The sequence below is a fragment of the Garra rufa genome, chromosome 22 (assembly GCF_049309525.1).
Source record: "Garra rufa chromosome 22, GarRuf1.0, whole genome shotgun sequence".
Lineage (NCBI taxonomy): Eukaryota > Metazoa > Chordata > Actinopteri > Cypriniformes > Cyprinidae > Garra > Garra rufa.
Window position 1 is genome coordinate 24,437,494 of NC_133382.1, and position 26,127 is coordinate 24,463,620.

A 26,127-nucleotide genomic window follows, 5' to 3' on the forward strand; every position below is an offset into this window, starting at 1 on the left:
TTGCCGTGAAGTTTCTGTGTCATACAGTATGATATGATGCTAGTTTTCTCAAATGAAACGGTAAAAGTGACACTCACAGCAGTTTGGGAGATTGAGTTTATCTGTTCATGTGAGATGAAAATGCCAAAAATTACCGGGAGCGTCACGTGTGTTTCAGTATGCGTGTAGTAAAAGCTCGTCTCCGCAATGCATACATACAGCTAGGCAAACGGAACATATCGGATTCATATTAAAACGGTCTTTTTGCATTTCAGTTTTCACATACACTAGTCCATATCGCGATTTGAATTAAGTGACTGACCAACATTTGATTTATGAATCCAAAAAACGACGAATTTACGTGGCATTTCGCTATAGTAGATTCGGTTTTTATGAATGGAGGACTACGCGATCCCGTCTGTGTTTTGGTGGAGGAGACTTAAACGCGCAACCATATTCTTCGGTATACATCCGCGTTAAACTATCAAGGTGAAAGTCACCATAGCTTGCGTAGTTTAGACCCAGCTCCCAACCCAAATTTGAGAATAGATTAACGGCGATATTTTTTTTATCGCACGATAAGAGTTTCACGTTAACGCAGCACGTTAACGCCGATAACGGCCCACCACTAAAAAAAACACAATCACAGGTTCCAAAAAAATAGGTTCCCCTGTATTTCTGATCAAATAAATGCAGTCTTGATGAGCATAAGAGACATCTCTAAAAACATAACAAGTCTTACTGATCCCAAACTTTCGAACAGCAGTGTATATTGTAAGCACTACTCAAACAAACAAACAATTAAGCTTATTTTCAGCTTCTGCAATGGCTATGTAATATTTAGAGCAGAACTAAACACTCAGAAACTATTATAAACAATCATGCGTTCAGCTTACTTCACTCCTTTCCTCTGACTCACACACCTCCCCTCTCTCCCTCTCTCGAGCTCACCTCTAGCCCTCTCTCTCTGCACTCTCACACACTCCCTCTCTTTACTCTGAGGTTGTGTGGACCACTTTTGCTGTCTGTAAATGTTCCCGCTGCAAGACTTGGAGTAAAGGCGCAAGAAGACCAACAGCCAGACAGCATAAAGCAGTGGACTGACCAACACGGTGTGAACATGTACAGTTTCAACTTCCTACTGGTGCTACTGTGTCTGCAGGTCTGCGTCCCCTTTGTGTTTGGTGCACCAACTCAGTGCCCAAGCCAGTGCCACTGTCATGGGGACCTGCAACATGTTATCTGCGATAGCGTCGGGCTGAAGAAGATCCCCCGCATATCCGAGGCCACTCGTCTCCTGAACATGCAACGCAACAACCTGGGAAATCTCCCAACCGGAGGCTTCAGCGAAATGAAGGGGCTCATTTCTCTGCACCTACAGCACTGTCAAATCCGAGAGGTCGCTAGTCAGGCTTTCAAAGGGCTAAAGAAGCTCATCTACCTCTACTTGTCTAACAATGAGATCAGCACCATCAAACCAGGCGCTTTTGATGACCTGACCGAACTGACTTATCTCTACTTGGACGGGAACCAAATTACAAGTCTTTCGAAGGGCATGCTTTCTCCAATGATCAACCTGTTTATCCTGCAGCTTGATAACAACAAGCTTCGAGAGCTGCAGCCTGGTACTTTCACCGGTGCTAGTGATCTCCGATGGCTTTATCTGAGTGGCAATGAGTTGAGCTCCATACAGCCAGGTTCCTTGGATGAAGTGGAGAACCTGGCTATTCTAACTCTGGACCGTAACAAGCTGTCCACCTACCCTCTCCTGGCTATGAGCAAGCTGCGAGTCGTGGAGGAACTCAACCTGTCCAAAAACCCTCTCACCCTCATCCCTGACCATGCTTTCCGGAGCTTTGGGCGCTACATGGAGAAGCTGCATCTAAATAACATGAGCCTGGAGAAGGTAAGTCTGTAGAATCAAATATTGGAATTGAGATGCTGACTGTGAACCAAATGAATGTTTTCCCCTACTGCTGGCTGCTAAAATTGATGGCTGGCTTCTTAAATAAATGCATGCTTGTATTTGGTTTTTGGGAAGCTTAGCATTGGCAAACAAACTTTACATTTATCAGCTGGTCATGCTGATGTACTGAAACCCTACCGGAGTAAACTGTAGTCTGAAAGACAGTGATATCCAGCTAAAACAGACCTGTGCTGGAGACTTTCACCTGTTTTCTTTTAATAAGATCCTCCTGGTCCATTCCCTTCATATTTTCAGGCCTTAAAAAGGTCACATGTGCTTTATGTCAGGATGCACATATGCTATTCCAGCAGGATAATTCCCTCTGGAACACTATATGGCTAATGAAAGTGTTTAAGAGATACATTTATCTTTTCCTTGTCTTTGATCTGACTGCAGCAGACTTTCCACATGAACTGATACCAGTGTAACAGTGAAAACTATCATGAAAATTACACTTTAAAAGTTATTATGCACCCAGTATGTGACAGAAAAGACTCACTTTCACATTAAATTTGAGCATTAAAAAATCTTTTTTATTACCACAAAAAAAAGATCTGCTCACTCGATTAATCATCATACCGATTACTCTTAATTAAAACTTAATTAATCTCGATTATAAAAAATCCTTGATTGCATGTTGCCCGTGATGATTAAACATCAAAATACCAGACGTGGCACATTCCACGGACGAGAATCCATTAAAAGCATTTTTAGACTGTTTTCTAAGGCTGCACGAAATAAAAGCATTTCAAAATCAAAATAAAGCATAGTGATATTGTGAATTCACAAAGGCTGTGATACAGTTAAATATAAATATATTAATATGGATTGTTGGTTTTTATTACTTAGCTCTGTTTTTAATACCACAAAAAAAAAATAAGATTACTCGATTAATTGTCAGAATAATTGACCACTGCATATTTGCTTTATTATTTACATTGCTTAGGTCTGTTTATTACCCCAAAAAAGATCAGATTACTCGATTAATTGTCAGAATAATCAACCACTGCAGGTTTAATTTGTGCTTTACTATTTATATTACTTAGGTCTGTTTTTATCACCACAAAAAAAGCGATCAGATTACTCGATTAATCGTCAGAATAATCGACCGCTGCAGGTTTAACATGCGCTTTATTATTTATATTGCTTAGGTTTGTTTTTATTACCACAAAAAAGAAAATCAAATTACTCATTTAATCGTCAGAATAATCAACCGCTGCAGGTTTAATAAGTGCTATTTTTATATTGCTTAGGTCTGTTTTTATTGCCACCAACAACAAAAAAAATAAGGAAAAAAAGATCAGATTACTTGATTAATCGTCCGAATAATCAAACACTGCAGGTTTAATATGCACTTTATTTTTATTGCTTAAGTCTGTTTTTATTACCACAAAAAAAAGATCACATTACTCGATTAATTGTCCGAATAATCGACCGCTGCAGGATTAATATGCGCTTTTATTATTTATATTGCTTAGGTCTGTTTTTATTACCACCCAAAAATAAAAAAAGATCAGATTAGTCTAATTAATCATCAGAATAATTGACGATTACTCAATTAACAAAATAATCATTAGTGGCAGCCCTAATATATATATATATATATATATATATATATTATATATACACATACACACACACACAAAAATGTTTTTATTATTTATAAATATATATTTTATATATTAGAACATACAAATATTATAATATATTATAATATGAATTATTTTAAATGATTTATATTATTTCTACACACACAAATATGTGTAAAAACAAGCAACGGCGCCATGCAGTTGGTCAGTGTTGTTTGTATGATAGAAAAGGGAAAAAATAACCACTCTCCCCTCACGTGTGGATATTTTTAGGGTCTATTTGCTTGAAAAATGTTATTTTGAGACCCCAGTTTTTTCCTCTCACTTGGTGCACCATGTAAACAGGTCAGCAAGGGTTAGCAGACAGGTAAATAGTGACAGGGTGTTCCGTGGCCCATGAAGAGAAGTATTTCAGGCTGTAGTTGCCTCACCTGAATGGACAATTCAGCCCAATTCAGGCATTTCTGGCAGAAGAGCAGGTCGATGGAAGAGTGGACAGACAGAAAAAGTGAAAACAACCCTTCCATGCTGGAATCGATCCATACTCCATTGCCTCAAATTACCAAATGCTCCACATCCCTTGCAATCTGAGTGGAAATTTCCAAAACGTCCCTTCAATAAGTGCATCTTTTCTACGCTTACATAACACACCCACACACACTGTGTGTACACATTCTAAGCCCCTCGACCGTCATCTTCCTATAAAGCAGACACCACGCACATCTAACACCTGGGTGAAGTTTTTAGCAGTCTTGCATACGCTTATGAAGTTTGATGGAGGGCTGGAAGGAAAGTGCGGACAGGTTTACATAAGCTCTGGCACATAGGACAGCATGAGAAAGGCCTTTCATGTGGACAAAAAGCTCTCAGTCCAGCATCCACAAGTCTCCTTTAGATATTAAGAGTGACTTTAAATGTCAACTGTAAAAGCAGTGAGTTATAACGTGTTATCGACTGTACATATGGTGAACAACTGTATATCTGTCCTTTCTACCTATTAAGTTCTCCAGTGCTGCCTTTGAGGGAGTGACGGCTCTTAAATCTCTGCACCTCGAGAACAACAAGCTAAAATCACTGCCGAGCAGCCTTGAGTTCGGGACCCTCCAGAACATCACTCTTTTTAACAACCCCTGGACCTGCAACTGCCAGTTAGCAAACCTCAGAAAGTAAGAGACAACAAATGATGACTTTAAACATAACTGTGTTTAAGTTTGATGTAGTCGACAAAAATAAACTATGCTTTTACTTCATGGCTTCATTCAAGTTAATATGAAATCAAAATTTAACCTTCTTAAAGGGATAGTTTACCCAATAATGAAAATTCTGTCATTATTTATTCACCCTCATGTTGTTCCAAACCTGCAAGATCTTCGTTCATCTTCAGAACACAAATTAAGATATTTTTGATGAAATCCAAGAGCTTTCTGACCCTGCATAGTGGGAAAGCTCTCAGATTTCATCAAAAATATCTTAATTTGTGTTCCAAGGATGAACTAAAGTTATACATGTTTGGAACGACATGAGTGTGAATAATTAATGACTGAACTAACCCTTTAATACACATTTGTGATATTATCAATAAACAATACTGTAAACATGTTCACGGATGTGGCCAAGGCTGTGTGAGCTAATATATAATAAATTAAAAAAATGCCCACTTTTTACTATTAAATAATTCTTGACAAAAAAGCCCCACTCTCATATATTTTTATCTTGCTAAATGTCTAGTTTTACTCTGAAATATGTCAAATTAAAAAACAACTGACATTAACTTCAATTGTTTGGATTTGCTTCTACAGATGGATGGACACTAGCCGCCATCGCCCTGATGCAGTTTGTGCTTCTCCTGGAAGCCAGAAAGGAAAGCAAATAAGAGACAGCACTGCTTTCAGCCGCTGCAAGGCAAAGATAAAGAGGGCCAGGAAGGGAGCACGGCTTTGAGATGGTAAGCAGCCCTGTGAATTCCACAAATTGAGAACCTAAATACAAACTTAAAAATGAAAACACTACAAAAATGACATTAAAGGGTTAGTTCATGATAAAAATAAAAAAAATGAAACTTCTGTCATTAATTACTCACACTTACATTCATCTTCGGACATTTCGGTTGAATCACTGATGTCACATGGACTATTTAACAATGTCCTTACTACCTTTCTGGCCCTTGAACATTTTAATTGCTCTGCAATTAAAAGCTCTCAAATTTAATCAAAAATATCTTAATTTGTGTTCTGAAGATGAACAAAAGTCTTATGGGTTTGTAACGACTTGAAGGTGAGTATTGACAGAATTTTCATTTTTGGGTGAACTATCCCTTTAAATATAAAAGGCTACCTTAATATCCTTTAGCACAGTGGTTTATAACCAAGGCCTACTAGACAGCATTTGGCTTTTATTCTAATGGTTTACATTGCATTCAAGGTACACATTTTATCAAAATATTGGATGAAAAATTAATATTACAAAAATAAAACAACACCAATATTGCAAAATATAACATTAAAAAGTGTATAAATCATTATTTTTTTCTAAAGAAACATTGTCCAACAGCGACACCAGCAGGTAAAGTTACAATTAGAGTCTGCGTCTCTCTCGCCTCCCATTGAGTATTACCAGACTCCCTAAAGTGTGCAGTGAGTTTGGTTGGGGGGTAATTGAGAATGAATGGGGGAAAGTCACATTAAAAGGAAGGAATGCCTCCATCACGATATGATTGGGTATTACTGGTTATGATTGGCCACGATTGGTTGATGTGTTAAATCCCTCCTCTTGTGTTTGTACACATTCCGTGTTTGCGAATCAGTCTAAATGAACAATATAAAGTCGTTAATGGGAAGACTAATTAAAAAAGTAAGTAAATATCTCACACACTTAGATATAACCACTGTGTAACGTCAAAATAAGACTTAAAGGATAACTATTGCCAAAATGCAACCTGGGCTGTTTTTTTACTGTAAACGAGACAAACTTATATCTAAAAGCATAATTACGACAAATGAGCCGTTTTTGAGATTGACCGTAATTTCATTTTGTGGTCAATGGCCGGTGAATGGGAGTACTAGGGGCATAACTTTGAGCGCATCAAAATCGATATTTTTACAACACTAAGAAGGCTCGACACACCATGAAACTTTGCTCGAAGTATCGCCTGGGTCTCTACACATGAACTCGAGCATTGAGAACATTGTTTGTGTACACAGAGTTTACTAAAAAGAAAGGTTTTGAACAACTCACTTTCACTGTTTGAGTTTTCGCTCGCGGCCGTCTTGCCAGTCAAGAGGTGTTGATCTCCGAATGCGAGGATGGATAGCTCCTAAAGCATATTTCCATATAAATGCACGGCTAATTCGTTGTTTTGTTGCAAGTGAAAAACAATATTAACCTTCTAGTTGTAAAAAGAGCCTCATATAAGCCTAAAATTTCGTCCAATGGAGTCCATTCATTGGCATTCGGAGATCGACACCTCTTGACTGGCAAGATGGCTGCGAGCGGAAACCCAAACAGTGTAAGTGAGTTGTTCAAAACCTTTCTTTTCTGTCGTAATTATGCTTTTAGATATAGGTTTGTCTCGTTTACAGTAAAAAAACAGCCCAGGTTGCATTTTGGCAATAGTTATCCTTTAAAATGACATGAAAACATGATCTGTTAGAGTTTCTAGTGAGTAATGTAATGTAATATTGTAAAATTATTAATTTAATTAAAAATTAGTTACAAGTATTTTCACTTTTAAAAATATGGTTCCAAAAGGGTGTTTTTGCAGTAATGCCATAGAAGAACCATTTTTGGTTCCCCAAAGAACCTTTCAGTGAAGTTTAAAAAATAATAACCATTTTGAAGAACATTTTAAAAATTTAAAGAACTTTAACTATAAACAACTTTTTCTGCATTTGAAAGGTTCAGTGGATGTTCACAGTTCTTCGTAGAACCATTAATGCCAATGAAGAACCTTTATTTTTAGTAGTGTGCTGAGGTAAAAAGTCAAAGTTGACCAAGGAATTTTTGTTAGTTAAGCCAGAGAGACCAGATGTTAAATTACAAAATGATAACCAGCTATCCTGACTACTAAACATTACTAAGATTACTAAAAATTACTAAACAACCAAGTCTTCCATTTTTGAGACTCACACCCTAAACGGAGGTCTACTATCCAGACCCATAAAAGGTTTATGTGGTCCACAGAGGTCTTGTAAATGAGACCACAGGATTAAGGCTCCAGCTATGATCATAAAAATGAGACATTAATCACAGTCCTCAGTCTGACAGCTAGCCTTTTCCACAGGATTTGCGAATGTAAATAAATTACGAAGAAGAAAAAAAGGGTAAATAACCGGTCTCAAGGGTTCTCTGTGGTGCATAGAGCAAGACACCACTGCTCTCCCATAAAAGACCTTTTCATCAGGAGATACTCATGAGATTCACTGCTCAAGTGCTTCCACAAATCCTAAATAACCACGATGGATGCAATAAACAAGGGTAAATGGTTATGAAATAATTTAAACACAGGTTTGCAAAGTAATCCCATTGATTTCGGAGTGGAGAAATCTAGGTCAAACTTGTCAATTTAGTCATTGGTGGTCATACCTCAATTAATGAGCTTATCAACAACAAATATAAATTAAAATGTTGCTATTAAAGACATTAAAGTATGATTTCAATAATCCAAAACATTAACTTCCAGTAACTTCTGTCAGAAATTAAAGTTGCATATTTTGCACAGGGAATCAAGAGGCTAATGCTAACCATAAGTGTTTTTACCTCTCCCAACATGAAAGAGTGAATTGTAATACTATAATTGTGGTCAGGACATGGGTTTGGGCGACTGCCTTGAGGTAAAATACTGTCTGTTATGTTTTTCCAAACTATCCTTCATGTTTCTCCTGCTCTCTTTGTCCTTTAAGGTTTGTTTGTGCTTTTCCATTTTGGCTTTGGCACTATGTGCAGACCATCAGATGTCCAAAACTAAGCTTGGTCATCTTTTTTCTATGTTCCCGCAGGAGGACAGGGAGAAGAAGCCTGTCCAGGTGTCGGGACTTCAATGTGCAGAAAAGAAAAGCAATGCAGACTGCTACATTGGGACTGTCCATTTCCTCTTTCACTCATTTTTTGTGTGACATATAGATGCGCTGACTCAACTCATACTAAATAACATGAATAGCATAAATGTGTGTTTACAGACATTGACAAACACCCTGAAGGAGCAATTGTGTGAGTTTGCAAAAGGAGTTTTCACAAACATGTACACCACACAAAGGAAATACAGCTCAAACTGTTCACTGTTATGGTAATGTATATGCTAATTCCAACAACATGGTGAGAAAACCAACGTTATCACAGAACTAGTTTCTGCAAATCAAAAGTAGTAGGAGAAAATGAGAATCACCCTGTTGAAAAAAACAGAATATGCTGGTTAGGTATGTTTTGGTGCTGGGATGCTGGTTTTAGCTGGTTTATGCTGGTCCTCGACCAGCAACATGACCAGCTAAGCATTAACCAGCAAAGGACCAGCATAAACCAGCTAAAACCAGCATCCCAGCACCAAAACATACCTAACCAGCATATTCTGTTTTTTTTTTCAAAAGGGCAGTAAAAAAGATTTGTATTGATTAGCATTTACTTAGAGACTCATAAGTATCTTATTGAAGTACAAAGAGTATGATGTGTGCACACCAAAACCGAATTTAATTATTCGAGCGAGTAGATTACATACAAAGTCAATGCAAAGACGCAAATAGACTCGTGCTGCGTCCGAAATCGCATACTTCCCTACTATATAAAACGCGAAAAACAGTATGTGAGGCGAGTAGTATGTCCGAATTCATAGTATTCGAAATACAGTAGGCGAGAAGTACCCGGATGACCTACTGCTTCCGCCCGAATTCTGCAGTACGCATTCCATGGACACTTCAGGCTCCAGGAGAGGAGTCGTTATTCGAAAAATGGCGGAAAGTGGAGACGCGGCGGATGTAGTACGTCCGAATTCCATTCATACTACCCATATTCATACTATATAGAACGTACTGTTTTAACGGTCATGAAGTACGTTTGAATTTAAATGTAGTACTTACTGAAGCAGTATGCGATTTCGGACGCAGCGCCGAATTCGCGCCGGGCGACGCGTATGACGCGACGCGACTGCCGCGAACGGTGCTCGCTGCAGAGCCATATGGGAGGAGCTGGAGGTAATGGGTGGAGATAGACACCTAACCACACCCTAACCACACCCTAACCCTACCCCTTACCCTATCCCTAACTCCACCCATTTGTTCACTCAGAGGTGGAGCTGAACATCAAGATAGGTGGAGCTGGAGGCCATTTGGCTCTGCAGTGAGCAGTACTTGGGCGAACGGGCAAGATCGCGTCTTCCGCGCAAGCCAATCACGTCAGGTTGTATTAGAAAATGGCGGAAAGCATCACGCTATGATTTTATTAGCACATGTGTAACGAAAAACATCCTGTGAGTTATCTATCTACCTATTCTTCAACGCGGAAGTAAGCCTATGGGTGAGAAGGCTTAACAAAAAGAATTACAACTTTAAGTAAACGGTAAAACTGCTTGCTTTTCAAACCAGTGTGTTCGTAAGAACCATAATACATTAAAATAACATGGTAAGACACACCAATTTTTAATATCAAGCAGCAAAACGAGCTGTTTTGTAAACTTACAATAGCTGGAAGTGGATGAGACCGGAAGCCAGAGCCATAACATTTACCAATGGCCGCACCCACTTGGAAAAATAAGGTGGATAAAGCAATGAGAATAGTCACTTCGCATTTGGTGTGCACACAGCATTAGGCTTCATCTTGGCCACATGTTTGAGGTAAGTTTTAAATGTCCTTCCTATCATTTAATTTATATTTTCTTACACTTCAACATTCACATGAAACCAGTCTCTCATTTGAGAGATTATAGACGTGCACAGATAATTCTTCAAACTCCTCAAGGTGATATAGCCTAATGTATTTTTTGTTTTTCCAGATTTCAGCATAGAAATGTGGTAGGATTTATATCACAGCCAAACCTTTTATGTATATCAACTCAAATGGCCTGTAGAATGAATCTGGTCTATTCTGATTCTAATTTTATGGTCTTCCACAGCATACTTCCATTATTAATGGTTGAAGCACTTAAAATGATATAACTACAGTTATATCACAAGAGATCCTCTTTCAACATTGGGAGCTCATCCTTAGCTGTAAACATCTCACAACGTCCTGCTAGGAATTTCAAAGGGTTTGCAAACATAACAAACCTTGACCATGACTAAAACTGACACATTCATGATGTGACATGGCCTGACCTCTTCTTCTTTACACCCCTGACCAAAGTCTAAAGCAACTCAGGCCAGGAAAATATGAATTTTTTTATCCACCTCTCTTTAACAAGGAAGTAAGCCTATGGATGACACTTCATTATCCTCTACAGGGAAACACAGAAAAGAACAACAACAACGTGCAGTAAATGATACAATTGTTTAATTATTAAGATAATTTATTAAAATAATATGGTAAGACACAGCAATTTGCGTTATAAGTCAGCAAAACAAGCTTTTTGTACAGCTAAAAATAGCTGGACGCAGATGAGACCGGAAGCCAGACCCATACAATTTACAAATGGCCGCAACCACTTTTTTTACTTACGGGAAGGAAAAAGGTGGCTAGCCATCAAAATGTTAAATGAGACAATGATAAGGCTGTGTATAACACAGCTAGTCATTATCACAAATTAAATCCAGAGAGGATGATCAGGATTGGTTGCAAAATATACAGATTATGGTGCGACTGACCAGTCAAAATCAAGAAATGACACAAATAATCATGGTGCCAGAAGAAGAGGATTTACGAAGAGCAGGTAAAATGAAAAGAGACTAAAAGTTAAGACAAATGGAGGTTCTCCAGTCTAATGTTTTCAATTTGTTATTGTGATGTACTCATGCTCAATAAAAGACATATTAAGCTCCACTATAGTAATGGTTTGTTAAAAGAATGAAAACTGGATGCACTCAAATTGTGCAATAAGTTCTTTGGAAAACAGTACTTGTTTAGATTCTGTTACCTTCTCCATACCTGGTATTTAAAGGTATAGTTCACCCAAAAATAATTTACTTATCTTCAAAACCAGTATGATGGGGTTTTTTTTGTTTTTTTTGTGGAAATTAGTTAGTTATAACAGAATGTCCAAGATGCTCTTTTTCATAAAGTGATCTTTTTTAGTAAATAAGTGTATTCTTCATCCTAAATTTAGTTTGCTTCTCACACAAAGCTATTATGGCTTCAGAAGACTTTAGTTATAGTGCAAATAACATGGACTGCTTCTAGGGTTCTTTTTGGGGCTTTACAGCTTCATTTTATGGAAAAAAACAGCTCAAAGATAGAAAATCAGTTTAGAACAACATGAGAGTGAATAAATTACTCCTACATTTTAACTGAACTATTTCTTTGATAGTTACACAATACCATTAAAAAGTTTGGAGTGAGTATGTTTTTTAAAGAGTTTAATTTATGTACCAAGTATGCATGAAATTGATCAGTGACGGTTCTATATGTGACCCTGGACCACAAAAGTCATAGAGGTCATTTTTTTCCATATTGAGATTTATATACCACCTGAATAAATAAGCTTTCCATTGATGTATGGTGTGTTAGAATAGGACAATATTTGGTCGAGATACAACTACTTGAAAATCAGGAATCTAAGGGTGCAAAAAAATTTAAAAAATGAGAAAATAACCTCTAAAGTTTTCCAAATTAAATTCTTATGCAATGCATATAAAAACATATATTAATGGAACATTTTCTTTACCTAATATCCTAATGATTTTGGGCATAATAGAAAATAAATAATTTTGACCCATATTGTTGGCTATTGCTGCAAATATACCCGTGCTACTTATGACTGGTTTTGTGGTCTAGGGTCACATATTAATAAAAAACATTTTTTTTTTTTATTATAGAATCCTGTATCATGGAATGCATCATAGTTTCAACACTGATAACAATAAGTAATGATCTGCATATTAGAATGATTTCTGAAGGATTATGTGACACTTAAGTAAAATTCAGCTTTGCCATCAAAAGAATAAATTACTTTTTTAATATATTAAATATTTTAAACAGTAATAATAGTACACAATATTACTATTTTACTTGTTTTATCTGATTAAATGAAAGCTGCCTTAGTGAGCAAGAGACTTCTTTCAAAGACATTTAAAACCAACCCCAAACTTTAAAACAGCAATGTATATTTTGTACAAATACCAAGCCATTTTTAAATATAAAGGGAATATTTAATGGAAAGTGAATCAAAATAAGGCAGATATTTTTTCTAAGAAACAAAAGGACAGTACTACAAGAAATATACAGACCAGGTGAGTTAGGCTATGAGTGACTTTGTATTAATTCTCTGTCTCCCTCTAGTGATACTGGCATGCAGTCTGCACACAATTATAATCGGCTTGATTCATAACTGAGGATGTGCACTGCCTATAAACAAATGCCTTTTATTATAATTAACTACTTACCACCATTTCCTTAACACCCATGACACTGATAACCTTACGGATGACCTCAGGTGGACAAGGAGATCCGGCAACAAGACCTGGGAGATACAAAACAGATAATCTTAGAAGAATACAGGGTGAAAGTGCAGGATGTACTCATTGATTTCTCAGAAAAGTAACATTACGCAATGGACTGTATAAAGGTTTGATTGACTTACCACCCTGAACTGATGACAAATCAATCTTGGGCAACTCAGGCTGATTAAGCATGTCAATAAACATAGTAGGGGTGCCATACACAAACGTGCACCTGGGTAAACAGTGAACTTTGTGCCAATCACATTAAAAAAATACAGCACAAATCTGTTTGTCCAGTTAAGCATGAAGTACACTACATGACCTTTGATCCTTAGATAAATTCTACTTGACTGTCCTCCTTTCAAATGTACTGTGGCTGAGGTAAGTTGCACCACAGTACCTTAAGGTTTAGCATTATCTTCTATTGCAAAGGACAGATGTGCAACTCTTTCACAAAATATCAATCTTGTTTCAAATTCCAAATAAAAATCAATTAATGTATGTCATAATTAGTGCATCTGAGGGCTAATTAAAATAAATGTAAAAAATCAATCACAACATACTTCTCGTTCTCTATTGCCACCAGGTTGGCATGTCCATCATACCCGGTGGATGGGAAAACTATTGTGCTGCTATGAACAGCCATGACCATACCACCACCCACAGAGCCAAAACAGTGATACATGGGCACCGGCACACAGATTCGCACATTTTTCTGTGAGAACAAGAAGATTAAATATTACACATACTGCTTGCACTACAAGAAAATGTATGGAGATTTATTTAAAACATTTTTTACAAAATATAAAGATCGCTTTTTAAACAGATCTCGGACAAAAGAACATTTCAAAGCAACAAACACTTGTTTCACTGTATTTTCTTTGTCCTTTGATCACATGTACCCACCCTCCAGTGGTAGCCTATACGAGTGCCGATGAAATAAGCATTGTTCACAATGTTGTGATGAGACAGAGTAGCTCCTTTGGGCTTTCCAGTAGTTCCCTGAGAATCATAGAGAACAAAACTAAATGATACATTTATAGTGTAGCATTTACTGTAGATAAAGTTCACTAGGCTGTGTTTCAAGACAACAATATAGTGGGTACTACCTAGTTTTTAAGTAAAAAAAAAAAAAAAAAGACATTTTATGCAGAGGCAATGGTAAGTTGGCCATTTATTTGCTTATTTCTCTAAATGTGGTTTAAAACAATGCCTTGTTTGTCCCAACCAGCCAAATACCAGTGTATACAGAGTATATAGATATAATGTAGTAATACTGAGAATAAAAGTCTGAATTGTAAGATATATACACGCGCACACACACTACCAGTCAAGTTTTTGAACAGTAAGATTTTTAATGTTTTTAAAGAAGCCTCTTCTGCTCACCCAGTCACATTTTGAAATATTTTTACTATTTGTTTTCTATTTGAATATATTTTTTGTAATTTCAAAGCTGAATTTTTAGCATTATTACTCCAGTCACATGATCCTCCGGAACCATTCTAATATTCTGATTTGCTGCTCAAACTATTTATTATTTTTATTTTGTTGAAAACAGTCGAGTAGATTTTTTCAGATTTTTTTGATGAACAGAAAGTTCAGAAGAACAGCGTTGATCTGAAATAGAAATATTTTGTAACATTATAAATGTCTTTATCATAACGTTTAATCAAATTAAAGCATACTTGCTAAATAAAATTAATAATTTTAAATATTTTAAATATTACACTGACTCATGCTTTTGAATTGTATAGTGTATAATGTTACAAAAGTTTTTTTTATTTCAGATAAATGCTTTCTATTCATCAAAGAAACCTGAAAATGTACTTAACTGTTTTAAATATTGAAAATAACAATAATAAAAAATGTTTCTTGAACACTAAATCAGCATATTAGAATGATTACTGAAAGATCATGTGACACTGAAGACTGGAGTAATGATGCTGAAAAGTTAGATTTGATCACAGGAATAAATTATATTTTAAAATATATTCAAATAGAAAACAGTTTTTTTTAATAGTAAAAATATTTCAAACGTTTACTGTTTTTGTTGTACTTCGGATCAAATAAATGCAGGTTTGGTGAAGAGACTTTTATAAAAACATTAAAAATTTTACTGTTCAAAAACTTTTGACTGGTAGCGTGTATATATATATATATATGTATGTGTGTGTGTGTGTGTGTGTGTGTGTGTGTGTGTGTGTGCAAATTAAAATTAAGCAAAGTACCGAAGTAAACTGAATGTTTATGGGATCATCACAAGTGAGTTTCTTCTGCAGTTCTTGTAGTTGTTGATGGTATTGGCTGCTTCCTGCCTGCATCACATCTTTCATTTGGAAAGCTCCAGGCTGTTTACTGTCAGTAACAATCACAGAGTGTAGGTCTGGTAGTCTGAAAATAAAATAACAACTCAGCCACCCTCTGGACCTCAATACTGATTTTGTACATCAATATTGGTTTTTATTACATCACCTGTACCTTGAACTCTTGATTCCTCCAGGAGAGGCTGTCTCCATCTCCGGACAAAGCTGCCTTAACATGTCACAGTACTTTTGGGTTTTAAATTGCGTTGGACAAACAATTGCATTGCACTGCACCTAAAAGAAGCATTAAGCCATTAAGCATTCATAAAGGTTGCATATGAGCAAAATTAGAGAACAACCTACAATTTCCTAAATTTCAAAGTCACTGTTTAGTCCTATTTAAAGTTATCATAACAGGAGTAGAGGATCAGTTTTTAAGCATATATTTAATAAATCAATTGTATTCTGAAACAAGATGGCGGGCCGCTTTAAGGTGACTGAAACTCTGCAACATGAGGCGGTCCCGATGAAGGCCGAACGAATGAGCCTTTCAGCCATTTCAAGAGAAGTTGGTCATTGCAAATTTCTTCAAATACCGCAGGTTTACAATGACACTAATTCATTCAAGTCACACAAAAATGCTGGTCGTCCACATAAGACAAATAGATGAGAAGACAAGATAATGCTGAGAATTGGGGAATTGGTTCAACACTGCAGCTGGAATTGCTTGTCAGTTCAGTGCATGTTTAAAGGTCCCATATTGTCAAAATCGAAATTTCCTGGCTTTTTTCATGATAACTGAGGTCTAGGGGCTATGTAACTACCATATGAGTTTCAAAACAATCAATCCACTGTAAACTGCAAACAGCCTGCTTAAAGTAGCTGTTCATTTTCACGAGCCACTGTGACTTCCGTAACGATGTGACGTCCGATCTACTCAGTCACCGCCTTCAGTCACCACCCCGAGCACCAATCACGTCCCACCCTCCTTTTGTCAAACCCCCGACAACATCGATTCCATAACATTGCTAAGCAACAACAACACGGAAACTAATCAGTCTGTTCATGTCGAAACTACATCATTGCACAGGCTTCAGAACAACGTGAATATAAGAGACCAGTGGCACGTCAACTTCAGCCACACAGCGATTCCGGTAAATACACGGATAATGTTTCCCATGATTTGTTCCGGAATTGTTTAATTTGGTTCATTCACAGTTGTTTTCCGGAATCTGTGCGTGCTCTACACACAACCCATAAAGACATGTGACGTTTGGATGTGAGATGTAATGCGAAGCGTACGTTTCACTAAACTGAAACTAACCTGAACAAACTGTGCTTCAGCACTGATAGTGAGGAGCTGGCTCTGTCTGATCGCTGCTTCATTCCACTTTGCACGTATTTTTTGTCGTGAAGAGTCGCAGGGAAACGTGCATCATCACTACAACACTTCCTTTATGGTTCTGGCTTTTGTTTACACAGCGCTCGTTCCCGTAATTTTCCAGAATCAGCGCGCATTGTTAAAGGGGCTTTACTAAAGCAACAGTTATGTAGCTTACTGCATTCAGTGTTTGAAAAAGAAAAAACATTAATGATCATTCTGAAATATCCTGTTGAGTATCAGCAGGGTAGGCTCTCTCTATGGCTCTGGGTTCGGCTACAACGATACATGACCGTAGTTACCTGTGATTGGCCTGGCTGTGCGTCACTCAGAAAACAACAGGCCAATCAGAAGAGAGGCTCATGAATATTAATTAGATGGGCCAAAATCGACCTGTTTTTGACACAGCTCAAAGGAGCTGTAAAAATATATTGAGATGGATTTTGGCACTTATACCGCAAATATATATTCTTAAGGACACCAACAACTAAAATAAACCTCCAGAAATGTGTACAATATGGGACCTTTAAGAGAAGTCGGATCAGCAGAAATAATCAAATGGCTAAGAAGGTTATAAATTGATTTGCATTTTAATCAGTGAAATAAGTATTTGACCTCTTTGCAAAACATGACTTAGTACTTGGGGGAGAAACCCTTCTTGGCAATCACAGAGGTTAGACGTTTCTTGTAGTTGGCCACCAGGTTTGCACACATCTCAGGAGGGATTTTGTTCCACTCATCTTTGCAGATCCTCTCCAAGTCATTGAGGTTTCCAGGCTGACTTTGGCAACTCAAACCTTCAGCTCCTTCCACAGATTATCTATGGGATTAAGGTCTGGAGACTGGCTAGGCCACTCCAGGACCTTAATGTGCTGCTTCTTGAGCCACTCCTTTGTTGCTTTGGCTGTGTGTTTTGGGTCATTGTCATGCTGGAAGACCCATCCATGATCCTTTTTCAACGAGGGAAGGAGATTCTCACCCAAGTTTTGATGGTACATGGCCTTGTCCATCATCCCTTTGATGCGGTGCAGTTGTCTTGTCCCCTTAGCAGAAAAACACCCCCAAAGCATAATGTTTCCACCTCCATGTTTGACGGTGGGTATGGTGTTCTTGGGGTCATAGGCAGCATTTCTCCTCCTCCAAACATGGTGAGTTGAGTTGATGCCTAAGAGCTTGATTTTGGTCTCATCTGACAACAACACTTTCACCTAGTTCTCTGAATCATTTAGATGTCATTGGCAAACTTCAAACAGGCCTGTAAATGTGCTTTCTTGAGCAGGGGGACCTTGCAGGCATTGCAGAATTTCAGTCATTCATGGCATATTGTGTTACCAATTGTTTTCTTGGAGTCTATGGTCCCAGCTTCCTTGAGATCATTGACAAGATCCTCTCGTGTAGTTCTGGGCTGATTCCTCACCATTCTCATGATCATTAAAACTCCACGAGGTGAGATCTTGCATCGAGCCCCAGACTAAGGGGAGATTTTTTGTTTCTTCCATTTGCAAATGATCGTACCAACTGTTGTCACCTTCTCACCAAGCTACTTGGCGATGGTCTTGTAGCCATTCCAGCCTTGTGTAGGTCTACAATCTTGTTCCTGACATCCTTGGACAGCTTTTTGGTCTTGGCCATGGTGGAGAGTAGGGGTGTAAATATTAATCGATTCGTATCGATGCATCGATTATGCAGCCGCCGATTCAATGCATCGATTCGTCCGCAAGAGTATCGATTAATGTGTTTATTTTGCCGCCTGTTTGTTCACTTGTCTATTTTTAGAATCCGTTCCGACCTTTCTTTTACTGTATATGGCTCCGACGTAAGCGTACTACTTACTCCTAAGCTGCGGGTGGCGCTAAACTCATTATTGTCTTCTACTTCACACGTGTTACTTTCGTTTCACAGTCCATCTATGATGTTGTTCATGTTCACAGACCTCACATTGTTGTCTGACTTTCAAGAGCGATGATTTTGAACTGATTTTGTGGAGTAGTATTCTATTTGCAGTTCATCTACTGCAAAGGATGTGTGACCATTACCTCTTAATAAGATGCAAATTTTATTTTCAAAATGTAACCAATTTTGTATAAATGAAACTTTTTAAAACAGTGAATAGGCTAATTGGCCATAGTAGACCTGCACTATAAGCATTAGCCTTTTTTTTTTCTTATTACAATTTATCTGATTGCACTTCGTAGATGCAGTAACTTATATTTGCTGTTCTATTTGCAGTGCATTGAGCACTACTGCTTTAGTGTAACACATTATGTGAATAGAATACTGTTTCTGTATTCTCAATAAAAGGCAAATTATTAACTATTTTTGTTGATTTATTTGAAACTTAATAGATATCATGTAAAAATATCTAGTATTGAATCGAATCGGATCGAATCGCATCGTATCACAGGGAATTCTGAAGTATCGAAAATAATCGAATCGTTAGCTTAAGAAATCGGTATCGTATCGAATCGTCTTGAAGGCTCCGATTTACACCCCTAGTGGAGAGTTTGGAATCTGATTGATTGATTGCTTCTGTGGACAGGTGTCTTTTATACAGGTAACAAACTGAGATTAGGAGCACACCCATTAAGATAGTGCTTCTAATCTCAGTTTGTTACTTGTATAAAAGACACCTGGGAGCCAGAAATCTTGCTGATTGATAGAGGATCAAAAATGTATTTTACTCATTAAAATGCAAATCAATTTATTACTTGTTTTAAATGAGTTTTTTTGGATTTGTTTTGTTGTTATTCTGTCTCTCACGGTTAAAATAAACCTACCATTAAAATTATAGAATGATCTTTGTGAGTGGGCAATTAGCAGGGGATCAAATAATTTTTCCCTCACTGACCTTCTTCAGCAACATGCAGTTCCTTCCTTGCAAGCATCTCCCATGCAATTTTCATGCAAAACAATGCTAATATAATTAATATAATGAAATGGCCCAATGCAGAGTCCTGATCTAAACCTGACTGCACTGGGTGTGGTGCGACATGAGCAACATCTCTATAGAAAAACGATACCTTGTTCTATTCATGATGTACTGACACAAAGGACAAATTATTTTCCACTGTCGCTTTGCTGAATCCAGTGTTTACATCCTCTAACTTTTGTGGCACGATGTGACATGAGTGTAAATGGTTGTGTCCGATGTAGACACGGTTAAAAGCTATAAAACCTTGCTTCAGAGTAAAAAGAAAGGCCATGGTGACTTTATTTCTCGGAAATGTAACTATTCCTCACAACTTCATATGTAACTGTGACTTTAAATCTCACAATTAACAGTAAACAAGCTTTCATATAAAACAAAACCTGTTTTAGTGTAAATAGACCCCTATTAGGTTTGGACATTCAGCTGTTTGTTGTTCTTTACTGCATGTATAAATATTAACTTACCTTTCTGAGTGCAAATTCTGCCTCTTGCAGTTGATAAGCTGGGTTCACTGCAACCTGTCAAATCACAATAAACGTGGACAGGTTAGAGACCAGCTGTTAACGAATACTCAGATAGACCAAGTGTCAAAAACACTCACCAAAATGATCCCTGCCTTAGCTGTGGCAAACTGCATTAGTACCCATTCATAGATATTTGGCCCCCACATTCCTAAGCGATCGCCCCTCTTCAGTCCGATAGCCAGCAGACCTGCGGCAGCCTGTTCCACCTGAAATCAAAATACTACAGCATTTAGCCCTGGACACAGTCAAATGTAAGGTGGATTTTTTACGCAATACAGCAAATGTTCATTAAATAAGGAATAGATATGATATGATACTCATCTAATATGAATACATTACCAATTACAAAAGAGAAGGCACGTGACATTAGTTAAAAATTATGTGACAGGCTGTCAACCCAATGTTACAATGTTATAATAATTGGCTTTTACAACAAACAAATTGCAATGTTTCTCATTTGGATAAAAGCATCTGTGAATGAAAAAACATACAGTTGAAGTCAAAATCTGCAAATTGGTAATTATTTTACCAAAATAGGAGGAATCATACAAAATGCATGTAATTTTTTTTATTTAGTACTGACCTGAATAAGATATTTCACTTAAATACATTTACATACAGTCCACAAGAGAAAATAATCACTGAATTTATAAAAATGACCCTCGTTCAAAAGTTTACATACACTTGATTCTTAATACTGTGTTGTTACCTGAATAATCCACAGCTGTGGGGATTTTTTTTGTTCAGTGATAGTTGTTCATGCCCGCTTCAGGTCCCACAAATTCTGTTTGTGTATTTGAACCTTTTCCAACAATGAGATCCATCTTTTCACACTGAGGACAACTGAGGGACTCATATTTAACTTTTACAGAAGGTTCAAGCACTCACTGACGCTTCAGAAGGAAAGCATTAAGAGCCGGGGTGAAAACTTTATTAATTTGAAGATCAGGGTAAATTTAACTTATTTTGTCTTCTGGGGAACATGTATCTTCTGTAGCTTCTGAATGGCAGTACTAAATGGAAAAAAAAATGATATTTAGGCAAAATAAGAAAAATGTACACATCCTCATTCCATTCAAAAGTTTACACCCCTGGCTCTCAATGTATCGTTTTTTCTTCTAAAGCATTAGTGAGTGTTCTTGTGTGAAAAGATGGATCTTAAAATCACACAGCTATTGTTTGGTTCAAATACATAAAATGCTGAAAAACCAAACAATCTATGTGACCTGAAGGACTTTTTTTTATGAAGAAGGGACTCATGAACAACTACCACTAAACCAAAAAACCCAGCTGTGGATCATTCAGGTAACAACACAGTATTAAGAATCAAGTGTATGTAAACTTTTGAACATCGTCTCTTGTGGACTATATGTAATTATATTTTTTGTGAAATATCTTATTCAGGTCAGTACTAAATAAAAAACAACATGCATTTTGTATGATTTTCCCTCTTATTTTGGCCAAATAATTTACATTTTGCAGATTCTGAAAGGTGTATGTAAACTTTTGACTTCAATTGTAAATGGAATTTTTTGTTGTCACATTTGTGAGGGCAAAATATTGGATTTGAATTTGATGTTTTCAAGAATATAAATAGTCAGTATGGTTTAAAATAAATATTTTTGTGGTGTACTTTACAGTAAAATGCTAATATGTTCTAGTGGACTCAAAAGTAAATTAATAAATACACTTCACTATAAAAATGGACATTCCACATGAAATATGCATGTTGAATACCACTGGTGTGTTTTAAACATTCAAGTTTTGTGATACAATATTTCTCATGTGTAAATGTTTAACTTCTTGTCAGATTGATACACTTTAACCCAGTGCTGATCCCTTTACGTCAGAGAGCAGCTACTAGTGAAGCAATATCTGTGCCAGGTAGACCAAATCAGCCAATCTAGATAGCATACGCTAATAATAAGCCATTTGATAATGATATAGGTCATAAATAACCACAAATAGTATGATGCCAGCGATTGATCTATTCGTTTTCATTGTGCTTCATGCACATATCTAAAGTAACACACTCTATATAAACAAATAGTGTAAAATGGGTATGCATTTCTATTTTAACACCTGTCGGTTTCTGCCAGTACTGGATTTCACATGGACTCTGTTGTTAAAGCTTATTTAGGTCTGATTAATAAAGAGCTGCTTAGGAATGTGTAGGGTTTTTTTTGTAATTACAATATTTTTTAATCCCACGACCAATCTAAAGTATCCAGATAGAAATTTGCTGGCCATTCTCAATGGGACATCTGCCAAAAAGTTGCCCTGTGTATCTATCATCAGCCTTACAGGATTCACTTCTCTAACCAGTCCTCTGTAGAAAAAGCAGAAAAAGCAAAAGCACTCACGTCTTGGTAGAACTGGGCAAAAGTCATGCGCGTACCATCTTGCATAAAAACCAAAGCTTCACGGTCAGGGTAGCGCTCCACTGTGTGAAGAAGACACTCATCCACAGTACTAGAGAGTAGTGATTTGGTAGAGATGCCATGGGCATAACTGGTAGTCAGGGTTGGGATGTTAGGTGGGGTATCCACATGAACGGCACTGAAAAAAAGAGGAGCAAGAAGAAGAGTTTCAGTATATAAGAGATTTCGATACACGTTTTGATAGAAACATACTATTTTCTATCCTTGGAATTAAATTATGAAGTGAGTTCTGTAAAGTACAACAACCATCAGTTTCATAAAGGAAGTAGTCTTTTTGTTTGGGTGAAGTTCACACTAAAGAAAGAGCAAAACATCCTGACAACACAAGAAGATTTTTTGTTGTTGTTGATGCTTCTTCTTCTAAACTCAAATACACATGGAAAAAAGTAGCCTATATTATATATATTATATTATATATTCTAATATGCTGATTTGGTGCTCATGGAACAAGAATGGTATTACCAGTGTTGAAAACAGTCATGCTGCTTATCATTTTTGTGGAAACCGTGAAACATTTTTTTTTGTAACAATATAAATGTCTTGCCTTTTACTTTTGATCCATCATTGTTCAATAAAAGGAAAAACAACACATGCCTGAAAAACTTTTGAACAGTAGTCTCTACCCATTTTCTCTTCTCTTCTTTTCTAATCGGGTATTGAAGTGTTTGATAGGGGAGGAATTTAAAATGTGCAGTGCTGGGGGATCAACTTGCCAACTTGCTAAACCATATTGGCATAAAGCAGGAAGGTCAACAAAAATCACCTAATCATTTATTGCGGGTGTACACGTGTGTATGCACCTGGTATTCCAAATGTTCCCACTAGTATAGTAATACCAGTACATTTTTGTGGAAAACCTTGTGGTACCATTTTTTTGGTCCCCATGAGAAAAGCAGCTCAGAAATCATACAGAATTCATTTTTTTCTTTAGGGGTTCAGGTTCTTATGTTGTTGGAATCCTTGGCTCAGATTCGCTTTTATTTACATTTAAACAAAAAGTGGCATGTCCAAAATTATTCATACCCTTTGCAAACTGTCACAGTCTATGGGAAAATCCAAAGTTCTATACCATTCCAAATAGTCCAAGCTACTCTAAAGCATCCTAATTACTCTGATTCATTGGGAACATTAATGGGAACATTAATCAACTCAACAGGTGAAAAACAGAAGTTCTCTGCTGTTGGTTTGTAGACAGCCATGGCTAAGACAAAGGAGCTCACTGAGGACCTGCGGCTGCGCATTGTGGCTGCTCACAAGTCAGGAAAGGGCTATAAGATCATTTCTAAATGTTTTGAAGTTCCAGTGGCTACAGTGCAAAGTATTATTAAAAAATACAAGACTTTCCGCACTGTGAAAAATCTCAGAGGACATGGTCGGAAGTCAAAATAGAAGTTTAATTTCATAAAGTACAAGTTCATATCAAAATGCACAAGCATTTTGTGTTTTTCAGTTGAATAAAATACTCTTTTTCCCTATATATTTCATCACTGAGGATTTCTTTTAAAAAAAAAAGTTTAAAAATCTTATCTCGTCTCATTCTCGTGAACCCAGTCTTGTGTCTCGTCTCGTGGGATAAGTGTCTTATCACACCCCTAATACTTACGCAACCATTTGTCCTATCAACATTAAGTCTTAGACCTATTAGACATGGTTATCGGAGGCCGATCGGATTAAAACTTGGTGGGCCTGTTTGACCTGTTTGATCTAAAGATATCTGAAAGAATTCAATGCTCTTAATCAAATCGTTTGGTAAGTGATTAAGATGTAAAAAAAAAAACACTACAGTAAAATTCTCTGGACTCTCTAGGTTAATAATTATCAAAAAAATGTTTAAATTTACCTTTTGGGAAGCTATAACGGGGTCGTTTAGAAAATAATTTACCCCAAATCCTATAAAGCCTAAAGGAAAACTCAAAACTTCACAAAACCTGGTGAGCACATGTGACAGGTATTTCTAAACAAGCATGCAAAGTTTTAAGGAGATCGGACCACAGCTGGTGCTATAACATTCATAAACGTTACAAAACATAATATTTCAATGGTAAATTACCTGTATTTACAAAAAAGGCTTGCTACATAATGTCTTTTTTTTATATGTGCTTAAATGCTTTAAGGCACTTGAACCCCAGTAATCGCTGCTTGCAGCTACATCTTTTTTTTAGAAATCATACAGAATTAAGTTTTTGGAAAAAGTAAAAATGCTGAAAGATTTATGTGAGGGGTAGGATTCATGAAAGAGGAGCAGAATCTTTTACTGCACTAGAGAAAGTATATACGTCAGTTAAAGGGTTAATGCATTACATAACAGCAAATGATATGCAATACATAGGAAGTCAGTCATTTTCGAGTTTACAAAAATATAGAAACACAATTCCAAAAAGAAATCTATAAAAAGCAATTAGACTAATGTTTGACAACTTACGCCAAATTAATCATTGCAACCACGATGCATGCATCTTTTTAAGGATTTCTTACCAGCGCTGTTGAGAAGATATAAAAGGAGTCCAGGGTCTCTGCAGAAAATGCAGTGTTTTGCAGAAGCTTGCAGTCGTTCGTAGATTAGTCAGAAGAATCTTAGAATACATCTTTAACGTTAACCTTTACAGTAAAAGCAAACTCTGAAGATTCTTAGTTCGGGGTTTTCATTCAGAAACTTGGTGCTACTGCAATCAAACAAAAACACGACCTGGCGCGCTCAAATGTGAGATAAATGCACACAACATTAAAACAATCAACACTGAATTATTAATTAATTGCGATGGAAAATCACGAATGGTCCACTTATTAGCAACGCCAAGATCGTGCCACCTCGGTCCAAAAGTTCCCAAAAGTTAATCGTTGAACCAACGCCACCTCAAGTTGCAAGACATGCAGCTGCAGCGGAATATGAACTGTAGAGGACGTAAACACAAACGTTATCACATCAGGAAACTGTAGTTCAGCTTAAGTTGTAGTTCAGTCATCTGCTTAGCATTTGATTACACTTCGTGCATTTAAATGGGAGTGTTTAATACAGATGCAGCATATATTAAACACTCCCATTTAAATGTTATTAAACAATACATGTTCTGATCTGTTAACTTGGAATGCATGACTGTATCAAAACAGCTGGCAATCGGTCAGATGGCTCGTAAACAAGAATTTTAGTGATATGCAGTACTGTACTGTGATCATGATAGACAAGTGGCGGTGGGAAATGTTTCATGTTGTTGCTCTCATTCTTTTATCGACTGATATCTAAACTAAGGAGGAGGGGAAGTGGGTTTGAAAGGAATGTCGGAAGGCGTAAACGAGTGTTTATATGAATACATGGACAGCCTACTCAAACATGTAGCTAGTTAAACTTCTAACTACAAATAGCTAAGTTACACTAAATTGAAAGGTGTCGTTTAGAGAAAGTAGCTAGCTATATTTTATAATGTAATATAATATAATTTATA

At 36.9% G+C, this 26,127-nt stretch overlaps 2 protein-coding genes across 2 annotated transcripts in view; one reads left to right on the forward strand and one right to left on the reverse strand.

Moving 5' to 3' along the window:
- Nucleotides 1–25,607, reverse strand: part of acsf2 (acyl-CoA synthetase family member 2) — a 37,811-nt gene extending 12,204 nt beyond the window's left edge. Inside the window, exons 1-10 of the mRNA XM_073828261.1 lie at nt 25,163–25,607; nt 22,610–22,805; nt 20,324–20,452; nt 20,187–20,240; nt 15,588–15,706; nt 15,338–15,500; nt 14,016–14,111; nt 13,673–13,824; nt 13,250–13,341; nt 13,053–13,129 (exon numbers count right to left, since the gene is read on the reverse strand). Of these exons, the coding sequence (XP_073684362.1) occupies nt 13,053–13,129; nt 13,250–13,341; nt 13,673–13,824; nt 14,016–14,111; nt 15,338–15,500; nt 15,588–15,706; nt 20,187–20,240; nt 20,324–20,452; nt 22,610–22,805; nt 25,163–25,272 (1,188 nt within the window). The 5' untranslated portion in view covers nt 25,273–25,607. The remainder of the gene's footprint in view (nt 1–13,052; nt 13,130–13,249; nt 13,342–13,672; nt 13,825–14,015; nt 14,112–15,337; nt 15,501–15,587; nt 15,707–20,186; nt 20,241–20,323; nt 20,453–22,609; nt 22,806–25,162) is intronic.
- On the forward strand, nt 987–11,498 carry chad (chondroadherin). Its single transcript, XM_073828404.1, has 4 exons — nt 987–1,885; nt 4,537–4,700; nt 5,334–5,479; nt 8,529–11,498. The coding sequence occupies exons 1-3, from the start codon at nt 1,100–1,102 to the stop codon at nt 5,473–5,475; spliced, it is 1,092 nt and encodes a 363-aa protein (XP_073684505.1). The 5' UTR covers nt 987–1,099; the 3' UTR covers nt 5,476–5,479; nt 8,529–11,498.
- Nucleotides 25,608–26,127: the final 520 nt, after the last annotated feature.

Coding starts and splice junctions, on each gene's coding strand:
- chad (XM_073828404.1), top strand. CDS start 1,100: ATGTACAGTTTCAACTTCCTACTGGTGCTACTGTGTCTGCAGGTCTGC. Junction 1,886..4,536: donor ATAACATGAGCCTGGAGAAG/GTAAGTCTGTAG, acceptor CTACCTATTAAG/TTCTCCAGTGCTGCCTTTGA. Junction 4,701..5,333: donor CAGTTAGCAAACCTCAGAAA/GTAAGAGACAAC, acceptor TTGCTTCTACAG/ATGGATGGACACTAGCCGCC.